Raw genomic sequence first — 20167 nt, 5'->3', positions numbered from 1 at the left:
AGAGTACATTCATTCAACTCATCATTTCAAGTCAAAAGACTTCAAGGTGCAACAACTAATTCCGAGGTTTTCTGGAAATAAATACTTGAAAGATTAAGTTTAATTAACTGGAATGAATAATTATAATAATTGTATATTTCTGTTGAGTCAATGAAAAAAGCTTATATTATTCCACTAAATTCCTGAATGTTTTTTTTTTTTTTTTTTTTTACAGTGTATGCTTTGTAAACCCATGTCCCACAGTATTCATGTGTATGCAAATATACTGCTGTAATACACATGCAAATAGCCCTGAGCAGCAAGTTCAGATATCACATATTTGCTGCAGTCAGGTACTATTTTCATGACTGCAGCTAAAAAACTGTAAACATGCTTGAGAAAATAATGACTTATGTGTTTTTCTGTGTGTATTTGTGCGTGTGTGTTTGCTGTGGAGCTGTGAAATCTCAGTCACTGAGGCAGACCGTACCATCACACACTTCCTAATAGGGGGATGTTGAAGACAGTGACTGGAGTCTAAGTTTCCCCCCCTCTGACTTGAGGAAAAGTGGTATCTCCCTTGCTCTTTTTTTCTTTTTTGTCCAGAGGACACTCACTGATGCTTCCGTGTCCCGTATCCCCTCCCACATATCGTTTCCTCCCCCCTCACCCCGCTTTCTCTAATCCCCCCCACACACACCCCTACGCTCACCTCCCCTTCTGCTACATGATGAGCAGGGAAGTCGTGTATTTGCAGAGTCCAAATCGGAGGCTTCCCAGGTTCCCATAGCATCTGCTGCTACCTCTGCAGCCTGAGCAGTTAAAGGGAGGGGAGGAGCTCCCTGCTCCCTGTCTCTATCTAGCTCCTCTGCCTTTCTATTGGTCTATTAGCTTACCTCTTGGTGGCGTGGACTAGCCCACCCCACCTCTCCTCCCTCTCCATCCCTGTCTCAGATGCAGTTACCCAGGCAGCAGGGAGGGAGGCTTTACAGACACTCACACTCTCTGCATGGGTGAGGAGAGCCGGTGGGTTAGAGGACTAGAGGACATCAGCTCTGCCTCTATCCTCTTCAACTTTCATCGATTTGTCCGTAAAAAGAAAGTCACCTGAGTGAGGCGGGGGCTCGTTCCCGGCTTTGCCGATAAGGCGGGCGTTCGGATTGGATCTGGACTTCAGAAAGTGATCTAAAAAGCGTTTAGTTTTCTTTGCGCGGGGACAGAGAGAGGGCAGCCATGGCTCACGCTGCCGCCCACATTAAGAAGGCCAGGTCCGAGATGGACCAACCTCCGGACCTGAAGGCTCTGGAGAAAGCCAGGGAGAGGAGGAGGCGTTCCCGGGAGCGGGCTGAACGCAAGCGCAAGGTACCGGCACTGGGATCACCCCCACCTATTCATTCCCCGCTTCATGTGACCAATGTGGTCGCTTCATCCCACTTCCAGTCACCTCATCATCATCAAAGTGTCACTTCGACTTTCCCGATCAAAGAGGACTTTAGTTAGAGTCATTATCAAGGAGTGACGAAGAGTTTGCAGAGCAGAAATCATCATCAGAGACTACTCATGTCTTCATCTTTACTGTTTTCACCTTCATTATCACCTTCATCAAAAAGGAAAAAGAGTATAAAGGGACTAATTTATGGAAAAACTTGTGTTAAGACAGACTGAAAACCTTCTAGGCCACAAGACAGAAGATCTAAAGCACACTGTGTTCTGTGATCAGTCCATTGTCACCCCACAAAACCACAAGAAAACACAAATCACAGTAAGCTGTGATTCCATCAGAACACGGCCATAATGATTGCACTCTGCTTGATCCCCGCTGTCACCGCCTGTCCTCGTCTCATCTTGTCCACGGCTGACAGATCTTCCTCTGTCCATCCTTCATTCCACGCCTCATTCTGTCATCGTATAAATGACCTCTGTACGAGTCATTTATCACCCAATCACTGTTCCCGTCTCCCCATTCCAACACTTCCCTGGGTGGGCACCATCCCAACACTCTCTTTGTACAGTGAAATTCCTACAAATAGCTCTGCTCGTCTCCCTGTAGATGTACCTACGCAGATCAGTCTCTGGTGCATTGCCAGGCTGCGGAGTGTACACTTTATTTGCTCACGTATAGACACATCCTCTCATGCAAACACCAGATCCTGCTGCTGTGGGTTTGTTGGGAAGGTGTACCGCTGAGATATGCTGCATCTTTATGGTGGGTGATTTTACAGTGAGGTGTTTACTCTAACAAGCCATTTTAGGGAGTGTGTTTGGGCATCAGAGTCTGTGCAGGATTACTGTAGGTTAATGCTTTTTTGGCAGCACAGTTGGCATGCAAGCACACAGACTGTGGATACACACACAGATTGGATTGCTCTGTCAGGAAAGTCATGTGTCACTGAGCAGAATTCATACTGATGCCAATAAAATTTGTATGGAGGGAAAAGGCTCCCTGTCATATTCAAACTTGTCATATTTAAAGGAAAATAACAGACATGCCTGGTCGTTAACCAGTAGGAGGTGTTAGTTTGAGCACTGCATGCTGCTATCATATGAAATGGAACTGGAAGATGATATAAGGAACCCTGATACCAAATTAAAGGTTGAAGATGTTTGGAACCTCGGTTCTATCAAGCAAATCTAGGAGAGGTCTGTGTTTCCACTAGTTTTGAGCAGACTCCCTGTAATCAAGGACGCATCAAAGGGGAGATACTTGTAGAATATGACATAACCACTTCAGTTCCCATTTCAGGTCAAGGAAAACCTGATATTTTTGGTTCCAGGTTCCAAGCTGAATTATTTTTAGTCAAAATGCTTAGAATGATCCAAAATGACATGTGTAAACTGGAATGGAACCTGTTCCATGTTGGTGGAAAAGGACTTTGATTGGGGCAATAACATTTTGAGGAATTTAATTCAAACTTGTGATATCGGAAAAGATAACACCTGATAAGGCGTATGGATGACACAGCGGCTAGGAACCAAACACAGAGCTGAAGTTGGGTTTCCTGTATGGCTAAGGCTGCTGCTGTATTACCTGCCCTTTAACACTGCTGCAGGAATCTGAAACCGCAATGTCTGAAGTGCTGAAGTGTCTGAAGTAGGAAAAAATAATCCACATCTTCCTTCCAAGCAGAATGCTGAAGTGACAGAACAGGTCGGTGGCCAAAACTATTTGGGTAAGTTTAGGCACCAAAACGTCTTTGTTAGTTTTCAGGACCAAAACTACTTGTTTAGCTTTAGTGACCAAAATGATGTGGTGAAGTCTAGGCACCAAAACCACTTGGTTAGTTTCAAGCAGCAAAACTACTTGGTTAACTTATGACATCAAAACTACCTGATTAAGTTTAGACACCAAAACCACTTGGTTAGGTTTAGGAAAAGCTGGGTGAAAGTCCTGTGTTGTGATGAGCTGTTTGTATTGACAGCTTGCCTGGTCATGGCACATTACAAATAATGGACAGACTTGTAAAGTAATCGTTAAGGAGTGTCAGTTTGATTCATTACATGCTAACTTTGAATGAAAGGGGAAAGAGGTCTGACATGAGTGAGTAACTTGTAGAGAAAAATGGGCAACTCTTTCATATTCCAACTTTTGATAGTTGCAAGATTTTTAAATGAATGTCATATTGACATAGAACATGCTAGCACTGTGTGAAAGGGAAATGGAGGCTGTCATACAGAAGTAACATTTGGCAACCAATCTCGAATCTTTTCATGTGTAATCAGTGTCTAACTGAAAAATCTGACCTTTAAATGTTTCCCTTCTCCTCCTACTGATGGCTGTTGCCTCTGAAACAGACCACTGCATTAAAATAACAACTTTCCAAGCTGAAGCCCATGTGTGACCTCTGAAGCTGTTGGGATGAAGAGCTGCCGTGTTGTTTTGAGTGTTTTCTCCGTCTCTTCCCCCTTCACTGCTATTATTATTGACTGAACTGCGAGGGAGATTATCACATGGGATTATTGGTGCCCTCTCTCTCTCTCTGCTGTGCTCCCAACACACACACACACACACATACACACCTAAAAGTGATTAATAGATTCAATTTGGTGGATTGTCCGGCAAGTGCCCGAGGGCAGACATTTACATCACAGCGACACGCACACCGCTGTCAAATCGCAGTTTTATCACCAATGGTCAGGTCCTGCTGGAAAACAATTAACCCATGTAAATGGTACTTAGAGTATCAGAGGGCTTGGCCTGGACAGGACATGGCTGAAGCCTGATGTTATGAAATGATGAAACACGTAGTGGACCTAATATTGGATTTCCTCTCAGTACGTCATCGTAGATGCACACTTGTGGTAGCATCACTGGTTATATAACAAAGCAGGGAAAATGCATCTAAACATGGTTCATCGGTTTGAATGTAGAAAACATCCATTACATACTGAGCGATCATCTGGTGACCCGAGTCCAGACTTAAACAGGATTTACACTTTAGTGTTGTACGCTCATGTAAGCTGGTTGTAGTATTCTGGAAGCTTCTTTTATACACTGTGAAAAATCATACAGGAATCGACCAATCTTTTCTCAGAAACTTAGTGTAAATATGCAAGTTTTATTTCTTTATTTTTTGTGATCAATTATTTATCGGTATAATGGAAAAAATAAAACTGTAGATCACTGAGTACAAAGACAAATCCCTTCTGGAAACAAGAGCTAAGCAGCAGGGATGAAAAAATAAATGAAAATAAGATGGGAAAATGGGAGGAGAGAAAACAGACAAGAAAGGGGGGAAAACTAAAATGAATAAAATAATCACTAGAACTATATGTACTATATTTTATTTTATTTAGTGTACAATAATGAGTCTTCAGCAGTGTTTCCCAGGAACGCATTACTTAGTAATATATTACTGTAATAACATTACTTTAAGTAGTGTACAACTTCCAAAAACAGGAATTATATTACAGACTAATCCAAGTAATTCATAGTCAACATCTGGACAGCTAACAACAAAGGTTTTCTGTGTGTAACAGTTCAAATTTTGACACACAACAAGATACAAAGATAATGTACTAATGTAACTAATTACTTTTGTTTCCAAGTAATAAGCAAAGTAATATTTTTACTTTTAAAGGAGTCATAAGTAAATAGTAACTTAACTTACACTTCTTGAGTAACTTGCCCCACATTGGTCTTTAAGTAGTAACAACCACATAAATAATATATTAACAACATAATGCATTTAAAACATAGACGTATGACTATAAAAGTTCAGTTTTTTTCAAATTGATTAAATTTCTAGTATTTATTTTCAGAACACAATTTCTAAAGAAACATGAAGAATGTACCCTTCCAAAACTGAGAAAATGTGAAAGGAAATCAAATTTGTTTGTAAAGTTTGTCGGTGTGGCTAAAAAATTGTTTGTTCAACTTAATATCTTAAACTTATTGAACATGTTTTCTCAAGTACAGCTGAAATAATATCTATTTCATTTATTTGACTGGAAACGTTTTTGTTTTAAATAATTACAAAAGTTCCTGAACTTGTCTTTTCAAATGCAGTTAACTTAAAATTTGAAGGCAGTCCAGACACAAACTAATTTAAGTCAAGACATATATTTTTTATAGTGTTTAGGCTGAAATGACAGAAACAAGACATGTTTATAATAGAGACACTTATTAATTAATGTGTAATGTGCGTAAAATGAATCATTTCCATTGTTTAATAAGTGTATTTTCTCATATTTTAGTGAGCAGCCCCCTGATTCATGATCTCTACCTGTTTTAGTTCACTGTTGGTGGTGTTTACTGTCCAAAAAACCCCTCAACACTTCCTCCATGTTTACCTGCTGTCTTGATAAATTGGCTATAATCTACATTCACACAGCACTAAATCCATCCATCAGTACAACAGTCAGCCTGTAGCTCCAAATATCTCTCCAGTCACTGACACCTTTGCCCACCCTTAATAAATCTGAACACTTCCTGAACTGATATTGCACATTAAAAGCCTCTCAGCAGCTCAGAGGACATAATCCCTCCTGTTCCCGGTACTCATTTATTTTGAAACACTTGTAGAAGTGTTGATTTTCATTAATGCTTTAAAAAAAAACAGTAAAAAAAAAAAAAAAAAAAGAAGTAAAATAAAAGCGACTGGAACAGTATTTCTCTTTAAAATGTTACAGACGAGCAGTTAAATGATGAATATGACATGAATCTAGACCCTTCTCAATCTTTTTATATCCGTTCTTTAGTAATAATTGGCCTGGATGATTGTACTGGTCACTCAATCAGGTATTATTTAAGACCTGGACATTATCTGAACACTGGCTTTTATTTAAAATGTATAGTATTACAAATACTACTGTTTCCTCTACTCATAGAAACTCAATTAATTTTGAATTCATCACATATTGCCTATGTGCAGGATGCCCAAAGCAAATTCCAAACCAAGCTCTCAGAAGTTTATGACAGGAAAAAAAGAGGAAAAAGGAAAAAAAAAAGTGTTGTTATGTGTTCGGAGGACATGCTCATCCCACAAACTTTAACATTTGGCGTTTTTTACAAGACAAGGCAAACCGTGTCCAGGCATTTAATTAAACTTGTAAGGAGTATTGTTTTATTCAGTAACTGCTAGCTTTGACCCAGGACTGTAGGTCTATAAATGGTACTGGACCCACACATGTCACTGATTCCAGACAATACCTCTTAAAGTCAGTAACACATAAGGCACCATTTTAGGGATTCTGGGGAAGGCCCTTTGCATGAAAACAGGTGGTGCGCTGAATTTATACGAATCGTTTTCCACCAATGTTCAATTGAATACAGTACAAAGACAAGATATTTAATATTCAAACACAACATTTCTCAACACTCAGTTGCAAGGATTTCATCATATACACTCAAGAAGTTAAGACTCTACCATGCAAAGAGAAAGACATATCAAAAAATCCAGAAATCCTGCAGACTTCTCTGAGTCCTGAGCTCATCTGAGATGGACACAAAGTGAGGAAGTGTGCTGTGGTCTGATGAGTCCACATTCCAGGTTGTTTTCACAAATTATGGACATCAGGTCCATGACTGATGCACTTCCAAGACCCATCCAGATTGTTGCCAGCACAAAGTCAAGCCTGTGACGGTCCAGAGCTGTGTTAGTGCCTATGGAATCATGGGTAACTGTCACATCTGTGAAGGCCCCATTAATGCTGAAAGGTACATATAGAATTTGATGTCCCTCCTTCTTTCAGCAAGACAATGACAAGACACACTGAAAATGTGTGGTGTGTTATGAAGCACAAAGACCCTGGACTGTGGAGCATCTGAAGCCATAAATCAAGCAAGAATAGAAAAGGATTTCACTTTGAAAACTTCAACAACTAGTGTCCTCAGTTCCCAAACACTGACTTTCGAACATGCTGCAGGCATCATAGTCAGAATGGGGGTGTATTTACAAGTTAATCAGTTTGAACATTAAATATCTTGTCTTTGTACTATATTCAATTGAATATAGGTCAAAAAGGATTTTCAAATGATTGCGTTCAACTATTTGGCATTGGCCAGAAACCACCTCTCAGAAAGCTTGGAGTCACCAAAGGCAGCACACTTTAAAAGCTCCTAAACACACCACAGAAATAAATCTACATAAATAAATAAATCATGTCAGGATAAATGTGTAAGTGGGCCACTTAATCATTCCATAAAGGGAGTGACGACAACATCAGACAGAACATAGCAGCAAAATTAGTAACATGTTCTCTTGTGCAGTTCTTTACACGTCCCAGCTTGTATATTTTACCACTTTACCATCACTCCACTGTTACAGTACTCAGAAAAGGCGCATGAATCACTGCAGGGGAAGCGGTGCCATCAAACATTAGTGATTTAATAGGCACACAACGTGAGTTAGGCACTTGCAACTGCAGTTATGTTGTGTGAGTGGATCCAACTTTATAAAATCATGTCCTGAGGGAAGACGATTAATTTGGCACGAACTGCCAGCCTCGTGTCACAGTATATCTTGATGAAACTCTCGTGTTGTTTTATGTGCTGTACCGGCATTCAACGAGACGCAGCAGATGTTATAGAATTTTCATTAGTCCAAAGGCACATTAAAGAGTAATTCAGCACCCAGTCTGCAAGCACTGAGCAGCATGTCTGATGCTATGCCTTTTTTCCTTTGTTGGCTAAACATATATTATATCCCACTGAGGTGCACATATGTCTCGCATCACAGTCCTGCCAATACTCTCATTACTCTGACGGTAAAATCACTGCAGTGGTTCTATACTGACTTAGAGTGTGTGAGTCAAAAGAAGCAGTCCACTTAAGTTTCAAGTAACTGACCCCACCCACCTGAGTCAGGCTGGATCGTCTTATTTGATTCAATAAGAAATGTGTTTTTTAATCCAGTGTAGGAAATATGACATCTCTGATGGATCAACTACTTTTGATTTTAATTATCTTCTGGTCTATTTGGACAGAAAATGGTTGTATAGGTTGTCTGTGCCAGCAGCTTATTATGACCAGTATTACGTTTATTGTTAGGCAGTGACCTCTTGCAGGAATATTAATTATGAGGGAGCAGTATGAAGAGTGAGAAAGTCTGCATGTGGAGGATGTTTGGCATAAGAATGGGTCTAATAAACTCAGGACTTTTATCCAGGAGACTGGGGTTCATGTGCCATGTGAAACCGAAAGTCAAAGTTGACTTATTTAAAGTTTTAAGCTACTTTAATTACATGATGTCATGTGACGTATGTATCTCTGGGAGCTACAGCTTGTACAGGGTTCCTAAAGATGTTCTGAAAGGCTTCTTCAGTTCTGAACTGAAAAACCTCAACCAAGTCCAGTTACTTTCATATAGCTCTTAGAGATACCATGATCTGGATGACAAACACATAGACATGTGACTTATATAACGTACTTATTTTAACGCAAACCATGATATTTTCCAAAACCTGACCAAATGCTGCTGGTTCGTTAACCTAACCAAAGTGACTCACAAAACATAACAGAAGGTAACATAATGTAAGGTAAGGTAACATACTGTAATGTACTTATTTTAACCTAAACAGTGATATTTACCCAAACCTAACCAAGCTATTTTGGTACCAAAACCTTAACAAATGCCAGCCTTTTTCACAATGTTGACCACGTGTAGAACGTCAAGTGATTTACATAACATAATGTAACGTAACGTAACGTAACGTAACAAGATAAGATATTCCTTTATTAGTCACACAAAATGGGAAATTTCGGTGTTGCAGCAGCAAAGTGGATAGCAAAAATAGAAAGAAGCATCAATAAAATAAACTGTAAATAGTAAACATCTAAACAAGCAATATAAATAAGGGGAAATATAAAAAATAGGACCAAAGTAAACTGTATAAACAGACTCAACAGTTGAATTTACACGATTGCACAGAGGTGATATTGATATTGCACGTATTATAATGTAACATAATGTAACATATGTATTTTATCCAAAACAATGATGTTTTCCTAAATCTAACTGAGTAGTTTTGGTTCTTAAATGTAGCCAAACTGCAACCATTTTTACATTAACCATGTTTTACATCAAGTGACTTTTGTGACGTAGCATAGTGCAACATAACCTAACCTAACATAATGTATTTATTTTAACCCTAACAATGATGTTTTCCTAAAGCTAACCAAAGTAAGCCAACTGTGACGGTTTCACATTAACATCACGTGACTCATGTCACATGACTTATGTAATGTACTTAAGGTTCAGTGCTTCCTTTCACTGGTACTCTTCAATGGTCTTTTCGGGGATCATTAGCAATCAACCTGTTCTGTCATTTAGGTAAGAGGACATTTGTGGACATTGGACATTGAAGCTTTAAGTATAAGTTACAGTTTTAACAACCAGGTTTTTCAAAGCCCTTGATTATACTGAAATGAACAACGGTGTGTTTTATTGCAGATGAATTCTACTTTTCATTTTTAATAGGAAAGATGTTTTATTCCTTCTTTCAAAAGTTACATTGTGCTGCTTTAATGATCAAATGACCAGATCAAAATGAATCCTTTTTCATATCTGTCATCAGCATGGAGACTTTACAAATTCTTAGGTAGGTGAAACTGACTTGTCAACATTTACCAGCATGGTGAACCTTACATAGGCTTTGGGAAAGACACTCAGAGGCCAGGACACATTTGCTTTTGTCGACTTCAGGACAGATGAAAGGTGAATGCGCATTTCAGAACTGAGCAGCATCCTGCTCTACTGCAGATGTCGACAGCACAGAGGGAACAAGAGGAGAGAGGGAGAGGAAAGTCATACTGAGGGAGGAAATGTGACGGGAAACATGTTCAGGAGAGAGAGATAACAATCCAGGAGAATCAAAGAAGGTGAAATGTTGCCCACTTGCAGCCTTTCTGGCTGTATCATACCTGCAGAGGAGATAGGTGCACTGCAGTGCTTGAGCAAGTGCAGAGGAAGACAAAGCAGAGCAAGAGACACAGAATTAACCAGCTCACATAAAGAGAGTCTTAAGACTTCATTAAAATGCATGAAGCACAGTCCTACTATAGACATGTCAGATAAGTAGAAGAAGCGAGGTGAATAATAATAAAAGGAGAGACAACAGATGGAAAAATATGGGTAAATCATCTCAATCTGCAATGACAGCATGGAGTACAATGTGAACCATACACACCAGGCTAAAAAGGTCAGTAACTTAGTAAAAAGGTGAATAAATTGGTGCATTTGTGCTCGTCCATGTGTCAGCATGGACAAAATGTTAGTTGTGTCCTGCAGTGTGGAGTATCAGCTGTTTCAAAATGTCCCGTGGTCGCTTTCCCAGCCAAAACACACAGATGGAGACAAGAAGCACATAATTTTCTTTGATTTCCTGTATACTGAATCACGTGACCAGTCTAGGCTTTATTTGATCCTGCCAGCACAAAAATAACCACAGAAATATTTACAGGACTAAGACTGTGAGATTGCATGTAGCAGAGTAGCACATACTGTAAGTGTCTGAGTTTTGTCACTACAGTTTTAATTCCTTTAGTCCCTGTAGTCCCGCCCCTTCCACTCTGTGCTCCAATAACAGTTGAGCAAGCTTGGCAGAGCCTTGGCTAACTTTCTCCTTTCCTGTTTCCTGTTCTTAGCTATGCTATATGCTAGGCTGATCTATGTTGGAAAGAAAACTAAATGTCACATCATAAGTTAGCTCAACTACATCAATCATTAGCGCGCTAGTTATATCTGATAACTACTGTAAGCAAAACATTAACTAGTTAGCTTATCTACAGCAATCATTAGTTAGTTAGTTAACTACCATTTTGCTAACATTACCTAAATTAAGACAAAAGGTGAAGTTTGACCAAGGGTCTGCAAAGTACCATGCTTGCTCAACTGTTATTGGATCACAGAGCAAAAAGACACAGACATAAGAAGGGTCAGTTGGCCTGATATAACCAATAGCTTATGGTAGCTGATTTGAGCTAATGCTAACAAAGTTTGAGTAGATATTATATGAGTGTCAGTGTGCTGATTTTATGACTCTTTTCTACCTGTGCTACTCTTACACTTTGTTTTAATGTGTCATGACATGAACATTTGTGATGAGTTTACCCCAGTAGGGGTGTTATTTTTGGATGTTGTCTTTGCCTTCTTGCCAATGCACCTGGTGAAATATTGGGGTAATGTGATGCTCATGTAGTGCAAAAATTTTACAAAAGCATGCACATGATAAGAACTAGGTGCTGGACAGAAGTACATGTCTAAAAAGGAAAAATAGTCTCACACTGTATAATGCTCTCATGAACATTTATTCCTATACTGTCATGGTATAGACACATATGTATAGGAGGTACCATGTGATCATATAGGAATAAATGTTCATGGCAGCATTCAGAGTCTGTTTATCTATTGCAGTATGAAGTGAAGTGTGGGGGCTGGGATTGAAGGTTGCATGAGTCTGCTTCAAACACTGGGGACAAGTCAGTGGTATTTTCTATTACATAACCCTGACCAGCTTTCCTTTACCTTCAGCATGTTGTTCTCTTTCTTACCTCTACTTACCCATACTTCCATTGTTCCATGTAGATGTAACACATGGATAATGAAGGTATATCAGTTTGGATTGGAACACTGTCTGTGGGCTGTTGTGTTGCCCTCGTGTTTGTGACATGGTTCCTGCTGGAGTCCTTTTTTTGTGTAATCTCTCTCTCACTCTCTCTCTCTTCCTCACCAGTTGCTGTCTGCATCTCTTCTGTCACCTTTCTCATAAATCAGCATTGGGAAGGTTACTTAAAATATGTTTTCTGATACAATTACTAATTACCTGTTAAAAAATCAGCAGTAGTCAGTAACCTAATCAAAGTATCACAGTATTAAGGTACTGTAAATTGATGTTCTGTATAGCTAATGTTAGCAGTTCTTCTGTGTAGCTAACGTTAGTGGTTGGCCTGTGTGGCCAATGTTAGTGGTTGTTGTGTGTAGTTGATGTTAGCGGTTGTCTGTTTAGCTAATGTTGGTGGTTGGTCTGTATAGCTAACATGAGTGGCTGGTCTATGTCGGTAATGTTAGTGGTTGTTTGCATATCTTAAGTTAGCATTTGGTCTGTGTAGCCGGCATTAGTGATTTGTACTTTAGCAACTGGTTTGTGAAGCTGATGTTAGCAGTTGGTGTTTGTGGGTGACTTAAGCATTTGGTCTGTCTAGCTAAACATTAGTGGTTGGTCTGCGTAGCTAATGTTAGTGGATGGTCTATGTGGGTAACTTTAGCATTTGATTTGTGTAGCTAAAATTAGCAGTAGGTCTTTGTGGGTGACTTTAGCATTTGGTTTGTCTAGCTAAACATTAGCGGTTGGTCTTACCTGTAAAACTTTATTTAAATTAGATGTTGACAGAAGATAATGGCAGAATTTCCACATAGTGAATGTATTTTTTCAAGAGATAATGAACTGGCAACTGTCAGATTAGCTGGTTTCACTCAGAGCAGAGTGGTGTTGTGAGACTTATTAAGTGTTGTAACTTATAACCTAAATATAATGTCTAATCGAAATCATATACCATTGTAATCCTGCTAATAATCCCCATTTTAACATTACATCTTTCTCTCCAAGCCTGTGTATAATACAGTGAAGACTGTGGCATTGTGTTTTCCACAAACATTATTTGGGTAAAAACTACATCATTAATAAGATGTACTTTTATATACAAATCCTATTGTCTCAGTATCGATCAGGAAAAAGAACCAAGCAAAGCTTCATGACTTTTGTGTCAAACAATGGTACCAGTGTTCCTCTCTCTGCAGTCCAAATTTCTGCTGCTTATTGTCGTGTCTCTACATCAGTACAACTGCAGAGAAATGTGACTTCTCACCCCAAGCCAGTTGCCTTGACGACAGTGCCAGCTGTCAAACCGAAAACTTATCCTACAAACTTGTTTGGCTCTCACATTTCATACTTAATTACTTGATCGTCTCACCCAGAGGACTTGTTATGAAGCTCCTGCCAGAGACTAATTGAAATGAATTGAACGATTACATAATTCCCCTCCCTTAATCTTCCCCATCCGTAGTCTTTCTGTTCTCTGCCTCTTTCTTTTCGTATCTCGAAAATATAACAGCAGATTGATGGTGTACTACTAATCCGCTGAAGGGTCCCAGCGCCATAGTAATCCATTTGCCTTTTTCGTCATGGTTGTTTTTATGGCCATTTGTGTTCGACACAGTGCATTTCAGTCTTAACCTTTTCAAAGTATTATGTTTCTGAGTAAATGGACCTCAGCTGGAACAGTATTTAGAGCTGGAGTTATTAGGCTTGATAGTCAGTTTGTGGACTTGATGCAAATTGCAATCAGAGTGATTCATGATGCATTTTTACTCAGCGTTTATTTCAGATACATTTCAAAGCACTAACAAACAGATTGAGGAACAGAAATGGAGAAATAATTCTGCTGAAATGGCTCACCAGGTACAGGATCATACTGTATGTGTGACTGACTCTGTATGTGTGACTCACTGGAACACCTGTGGTTCTCCAAGTGGGTACTCTGTCTGTACACACCTTTCCAGCTCTCCCTAGTATGTGGGCAGCACCGGCTGAGAGGAACATGCACATTAAACTGATTGGAGAAAAAACAATGGTACTTCTTCTATTAAGCTACTGTAATTAATCAGTAGTAGTAATTATCTGCTGCATGAGAATACTCACATGTGTCTCAATGAATGGAGCTTCCACAAGTAAAAAGCATTTAAAAATATAAGATATAAAAACATTTTTATCAAGGTGGCCAATGAATGCCTGTCTTTCACGGGTTTTATGGATCACTGACCACTAATTGGTCTTTTAACCCACAGTCTGCAGCACCTGAGGCAAAATGTGTAGGACCTGAAGCTGAAAATTTGACCTTTAACTCACCACCTACTGGGACATCACTGGCTTCATAGCTAGCTAGCTAGCCACCTAGCTACAGCCATGAAAAATACAAATAGCAAAATTACCACAACCATGACCATCAAAATGGGGACATGCCATTTTAAGATGGGATGGACACAGTTATACAAGTTGTTGTGAGTTCACTAACACAAATACCAACTTGTAAATCAAATTAATTTAATCAGCATAAGAAACATTAAGCTAGCTGCTCCCTCCAACTCCTATTAAGAACTGACAGTGCTAATATTTCAGGTATTTATCAAGTATTTTGGAATAAGAGGGTTTTCATTTTCAACAACTGAAACATTTAATAGCAATAATATCATTTTTACCTTTTACACTGTTTTCCTACCAAATGCTCAAGCCCACGTTTTTTTGCACAAAGTAGACTGAAGCACTCTAAGTGTTGTTTGGTAAAGCATTACCCATCCTACACAGCCACTATTCTATACAGGACGCTATGGACTGCAATGAAATGTCAAGCAGGCAACAGAACTGGGGTGAACACAGCGTCAACACAGCATCATTGGCATCATTGGTGCTGCTCACCGAAAGATAGCTTTACTTGTTACCAATAACCGCATGCATGCAAGCATGCATTATCAATGGAGGACCTTGCACAATGCACAATGATGAGCAGTAGGACACGCCCACTTCAGTTCTCAGTTGAGGTGAATGAATCTTTTGTAAAAACAAAAAAACAAAAAACTTTTCAGGTTCCCAACCAATATATTTCAAAATACTCAGAATAGTTCAAAATTAGGTGTGTAAACCAGAGTGGAACTAGTTCCATGTTGGTGGAAAAGAGCCTGAGTCAGCTAATAGGATTGTTCTCCATCTATGGACTTCTACAGTTGCATGGTGGGGAGGGCATAACTTACATTCAGCACTATTGGCTACTGTAAATGCCAATCAATGTCCGTGACAAGCCTCTCTATAGCTGCCTGTATTGCAATGCAATAACTACTCTGCTGCCCGCTGTATGGAAAAATTTGATGTCCCATAACTCAGAGACACCTCATTATAACTTTACCTCCGTTATTTTCTCAAGTGGCACAGTCATAACTTCTGTTAATGCCAGAATGCCTTTGGATGTGAAATATGGAGGTCAGCATATTTGGTTTCAAAGCTCAAGTTAGTTGAACTATGACCTCAAAGACTTGCAGAAAATCAGGTTATGGTGCACCGTTACACCTCTGCAGACTCACTCTAAATGGAAAATAATGGACTTGCAGTGGAGTATTAGCACTGAAGTGACATTAGAGTGAGTTTGGGTGAATGTCTTCCCGTGTAGTTTGCATGTATGAAAATGATGGCAACAAGTCTGGTTTCTGTTTACACCGAGCCCATCCCATCCGGGTTGGTTTGGACGTTCTGCTGACCCTTCTACCGCCCTCCACAGCATTACTACATTATTTAGCCGTCCTGCTGGCAGGGCCACTCTCCTGTCTGTTTTTACATCTAATCTCAGGCCACAGCTGGGTGCTCAGCTGATGCAATTTAGGGGGAAATGTTTGCGGCGGAGATGTTAATCACTGCTTTCACCAACCCCCTCTCACCTCCTTTCCATCTATCTATGGATCTATCTCCTGATCCTCTGGAGATTTAAACCGAATGTTTGTACAGTGTGTTACTGTATTTGAGTCAATCTATATTAATCTTTTCAGGTAACTGTATCTGCATTCTTTAAGACCTGATTTCACTTCACTTCCACAGCCTTTCCTTTGTTTGTTTAACATTTCACTGGAAACTTCTGCTGAGTTAAACCAAAAACCTAAAAATGTTTTCTTGTCCCAAATGACTGCAGAAAACAGAACAGGCCACATTTGTTCTGGATTTTTTTTTGGTGGAATTCCAATCACAAAATTAGAAAATGTCCTCTTTACTCATTGCGGTTCCATGATGCATTGCCCCCCGCCTCAAAATGTTCACTTAAGCCACACCCCACCGATGCCACATGGATGTTGAGCATGCACCACTGTTTGATGCTGAACTGGGATTGGCAAAATCCAGGATTAGAGCATTTATAATCTGGTAGCTGTGGCACTATGGGACTGCAGCTCAGGAGAGATACCAATCCTATCGCCATGGCAACACATGAGAGGGAGAATCCACTACAGAGAGTAACAGCAGGGTCTACCCTGAGAGTGCACAGATACACTGGTATTGTGTTATGGCAGTGTAGAGAGAGTACACACAAGAGGTAGTCAAAGTACAAACATGTTTTACTGTACTGAAGTAGTTTTCAGGATCAACTTATTACTTTCACTCCCTATATTTTCACACAAAAAACTGTACTTTCTACCCCTTGCATTTTCAAAAAGGGCTTGTTACTTTCTGAATTTGAGTGGAAGTATTGATTATTTTCATTTTGCATCATGGCTCGCCGCCATCTCAACATCAAGACTAATTTCAGTCTAAATGGATGGAACAATAACACAGAAACATGAAAATTCCTTAGTGTATCCATTAATAAATATCATGCATGATAGACATAACAAGATCTAAAAGATCTAAAAAGATAAAAATGACGTAAAAGACATAACACTAGACTAAAACAATGTTGCAATACAAAAATGATGTTAAAGACTTAATAAGACAAGAACTACATAACAAGACCTGACAAGACAAAAACGTCGTAACAAGATGCAACAATACAATAAAAACATCAAAGACATGAGATGAAAATTACGTTAAAGATGAAACAAGACGAAAATGATTTAAAAGGCGTAATGACAAGGTAGTAAGACCTAACAAGACAAAAAGGATGTAAAAGATGTAACGAGATGAAAATAACTTAAAAGGCTTAATGAGACAAAAACTACAAAATAAGACCTCACAAGACATCTAACATGATGAAAAGCATGTATAAGATTTACGCCGAAAATAACGAAATGAGACAAAAACAATGTAAAAGACATATGATGTAAAACAATGTTAAGGGCAAAACAAGATGAAAAGGACGTAACAAGACAAAAATAACGTAGCATGACCTAACAAGATGAAAAGGACGTAACAAGACGAAAATAACATAAGACCTAGTAAGACATTACAAGACAAAAAGGATGTAACAAGACCTAACAAGACGGAAAGTATGCAAAAGATGTAAACAGACGAAAATGATGAGACAAGACAAAAATTGTTGTAAAACAACGTTAAAGATGAAACAAGATGAAAATTACTTAAAAGATGTAACAAGATGAAAACGACATAGTAAACTGAAAACAACGTAAAAGACACAACAAGACAAAAAATACCTAACAAGACACAAAAGACGTAAAAGATGTAACAAGACAAAAGTGACACAAAGTGTGGAGTAACGAGATGACACAAACAAAGAAGGCTCCTTTTTTTACTTTTATACTTTGAGTACATCTCAGAGCCTGTAGTTTTTCATTTATACTCGAATAAAGAAGTTGAACCAGTACTTCTACTTTTATCACAGTCTTTTGACACAAGTATCTGTACTTCAGCTTGAGTAAAGAATGTGTGTACTTTTGACACCTCTGGTCAAATTATACTGGAGTTTAAGTGTCCCATGATGGTCCATTTGCTACATCTTGGGCTTTCTACTGTAAATTTAAAGCCATCTGGACTTCTTGTCTTGTATGCCTTTCAGTTTATCAGTGGAACCCATTCTTACAAGATTGACAGGTTCGGTCTGAAAGTCTGAATCCAATGGATTGTTGATGTGAAACTAAAGCACATGAGACCAGCGTGTCAGACACCATCGCCACAGCAACATGGACCCAAAGTTGGAAGTGCGGTTCAGGATGGCAGATGATTGTGTGGCTTAGTTATGCAAGGGGAAAGATCACCCAAAGGAGCTTAGTAGGAGAGCAAACTCCTCTTGAGAGAAAAAGCTATCTGCCTCAACGTCGTCTGTCAGAAGATTTAGCTACTTGAGGTTTTCATGGACTAAACCCACTTTTTGGGCCTTGAAGTTTGGCGTCAAAACCATCTGAGGTTATTGTACAGTGCTATAGATAGCTCTGCCTGGTATGCAAAATATATTTTCTCACCTACCTCTAGTGGTGTTTGTGGAAATAGGAGATAGAAGGACTTTATTTGAATTTTGCAGTATCTGTGTCTGGGATTTATGTCTGACCCCAACACAATGGAAGTGAAACAACTGGGTGGGTAGGGAGCCCCTAAAGGGACATGAGAATTAACTTAATAAACTGTACCAGAAGACAAGTTTCTAGTGTTAATGAGAAAGTTTCCAAAGTTAAGAAGAAAGTTTCTAGTTTTGTCTTGTCTCCTTTTATCAGCACTCTTTCACTTTTGTAGTAAGGACTGTAGCTGACTACTATCTATTATATTAATAGTATTTATTGGTAGATGTGTTTTTACCACCTTGTCCATATTTATTATGCTATACAGATGTATGAATTTTATAATATGTTGTTTTGTTGTATTTTTAGGGTGCATTTGTAATATGTAGCCGTGGACAACAGATAAAACTTCATGGTATAACTCAGGTTTTAATTGATTGGTCTGGATGATGATATGTACATTTGGCATGTACATTTTGTGTTTTCAATAAGATGAGTATATTTAGGTCTGCTGCTGTTGTAAGGTGAAAGTGAAAAGGTTTTGCTAATGCTCACACTTACTTTGAGAGTTTCCTATACTTTTGAATCTTTTTGTTGCCCTAGAAAACCTTTTTGGTGGTTTCTCGTGCACATCAGAAAACAATTTTTAGATCATGTTCCTATAGGGGCTTAATAGATAAGCGAGAGAATATGTCTTATTTTATGGGAAAAATCCTGCTCGCTGAACTGTGCTGGCATTGCCTACATGTACCAGAATGCACTGCAAACAAGATTCAAAAACCCACGCCTACATTTCCATCTATCCCCACCATTGTCTATAGCTATTACTTTGTTGGCCAAAACATAGCATTAGGTGACAAAAATTCTCATCTAGAGCACCCCCTGAGGAGGAGATTAGAAATCCAAGCTGAAATAGCCCGTAGTTAACACCAATGACATCACTGTGACATCACCGGACGCAGGAAGAACAACAGATTTTGCACCATGAGAACTCAACTTTCCATGTCAGTATAGCAGCACTGAAGAATTGATTGCTTCAGTTGATACTTTAATCACTAACACTGATTGGACATCCTTATGAAAAGTGCAAAATTGTTCCCTTTAAGTTGATTTGCTGAGCATTCTAGCAAACATACACATTTAGCAGGCACAGAATTAGCATTCATGTGGAGTTGTGTTTGTGTCCACCTGATGATAGCAAGTCCAATTTTTGATTTTCTTTCAGCTCCGTTTTGGTCTCCAGCACCTCCACAGTAAAATATCTGGCTCTTTAGCCAAGTTTATCAGTGTGAGAATGTTTTCACTGAAAATAGCCTCCTGCTGATGGAGACAAGGTTGACGAAAGCACTGAGACTGAAAACTAAAGTTGTGGGCTGTATAATGAAAAAACAATTAGCTTAAAGAGGCTAAAACGCTCCATAGAGCTGATGAGATCTGCAGGGTCGGTAATAATTCCTCGTGATTCGATTACTTTCACAAGGAATTTTACATATAGGTCACAGTGTGGACCATAATGTCAGGAATGTTGTAGTGAAGCATGAGAGAATTGATGGAAAACAGCAAGGATGGAGCGAGACAGTTATGTGTAGTAAAGGAAGTAGAGACAACAGAGCACTGGAGCAAGAAGTGATTATTTAAATTCAGTGTCAAGACAGGCAGGCACAGCGTCTGAACTCCAGGCAGAGCGAGGTGGTGCCAAGAGGTGTGATATTAGTGTTACTACCTGGAGACTGCGTGTGTGTTTTAGGTTTCACATTCTCCTGTCTTTCCGT

General features: G+C 39.1%; 1 protein-coding gene across 1 annotated transcript in view; it reads left to right on the top strand.

Annotated features, from left to right (window-relative positions):
* The first annotated feature begins 947 nt into the window (after positions 1–947).
* Positions 948–20167, top strand: part of ank2b (ankyrin 2b, neuronal) — a 136867-nt gene continuing 117647 nt past the window's right edge. Inside the window, exon 1 of the mRNA XM_084711872.1 lies at positions 948–1341. Within this exon, the coding sequence (XP_084567998.1) occupies positions 1213–1341 (129 nt within the window). The 5' untranslated portion in view covers positions 948–1212. The remainder of the gene's footprint in view (positions 1342–20167) is intronic.

Source organism: Lutjanus erythropterus, chromosome 23 (assembly GCF_056507025.1).
Source record: "Lutjanus erythropterus isolate fLutEry1 chromosome 23, fLutEry1.hap2, whole genome shotgun sequence".
Taxonomy (NCBI): domain Eukaryota; kingdom Metazoa; phylum Chordata; class Actinopteri; order Lutjaniformes; family Lutjanidae; genus Lutjanus; species Lutjanus erythropterus.
Note: the sequence above shows the minus strand (reverse complement) of the source record. Positions and strands in the feature narration are given on the sequence as shown.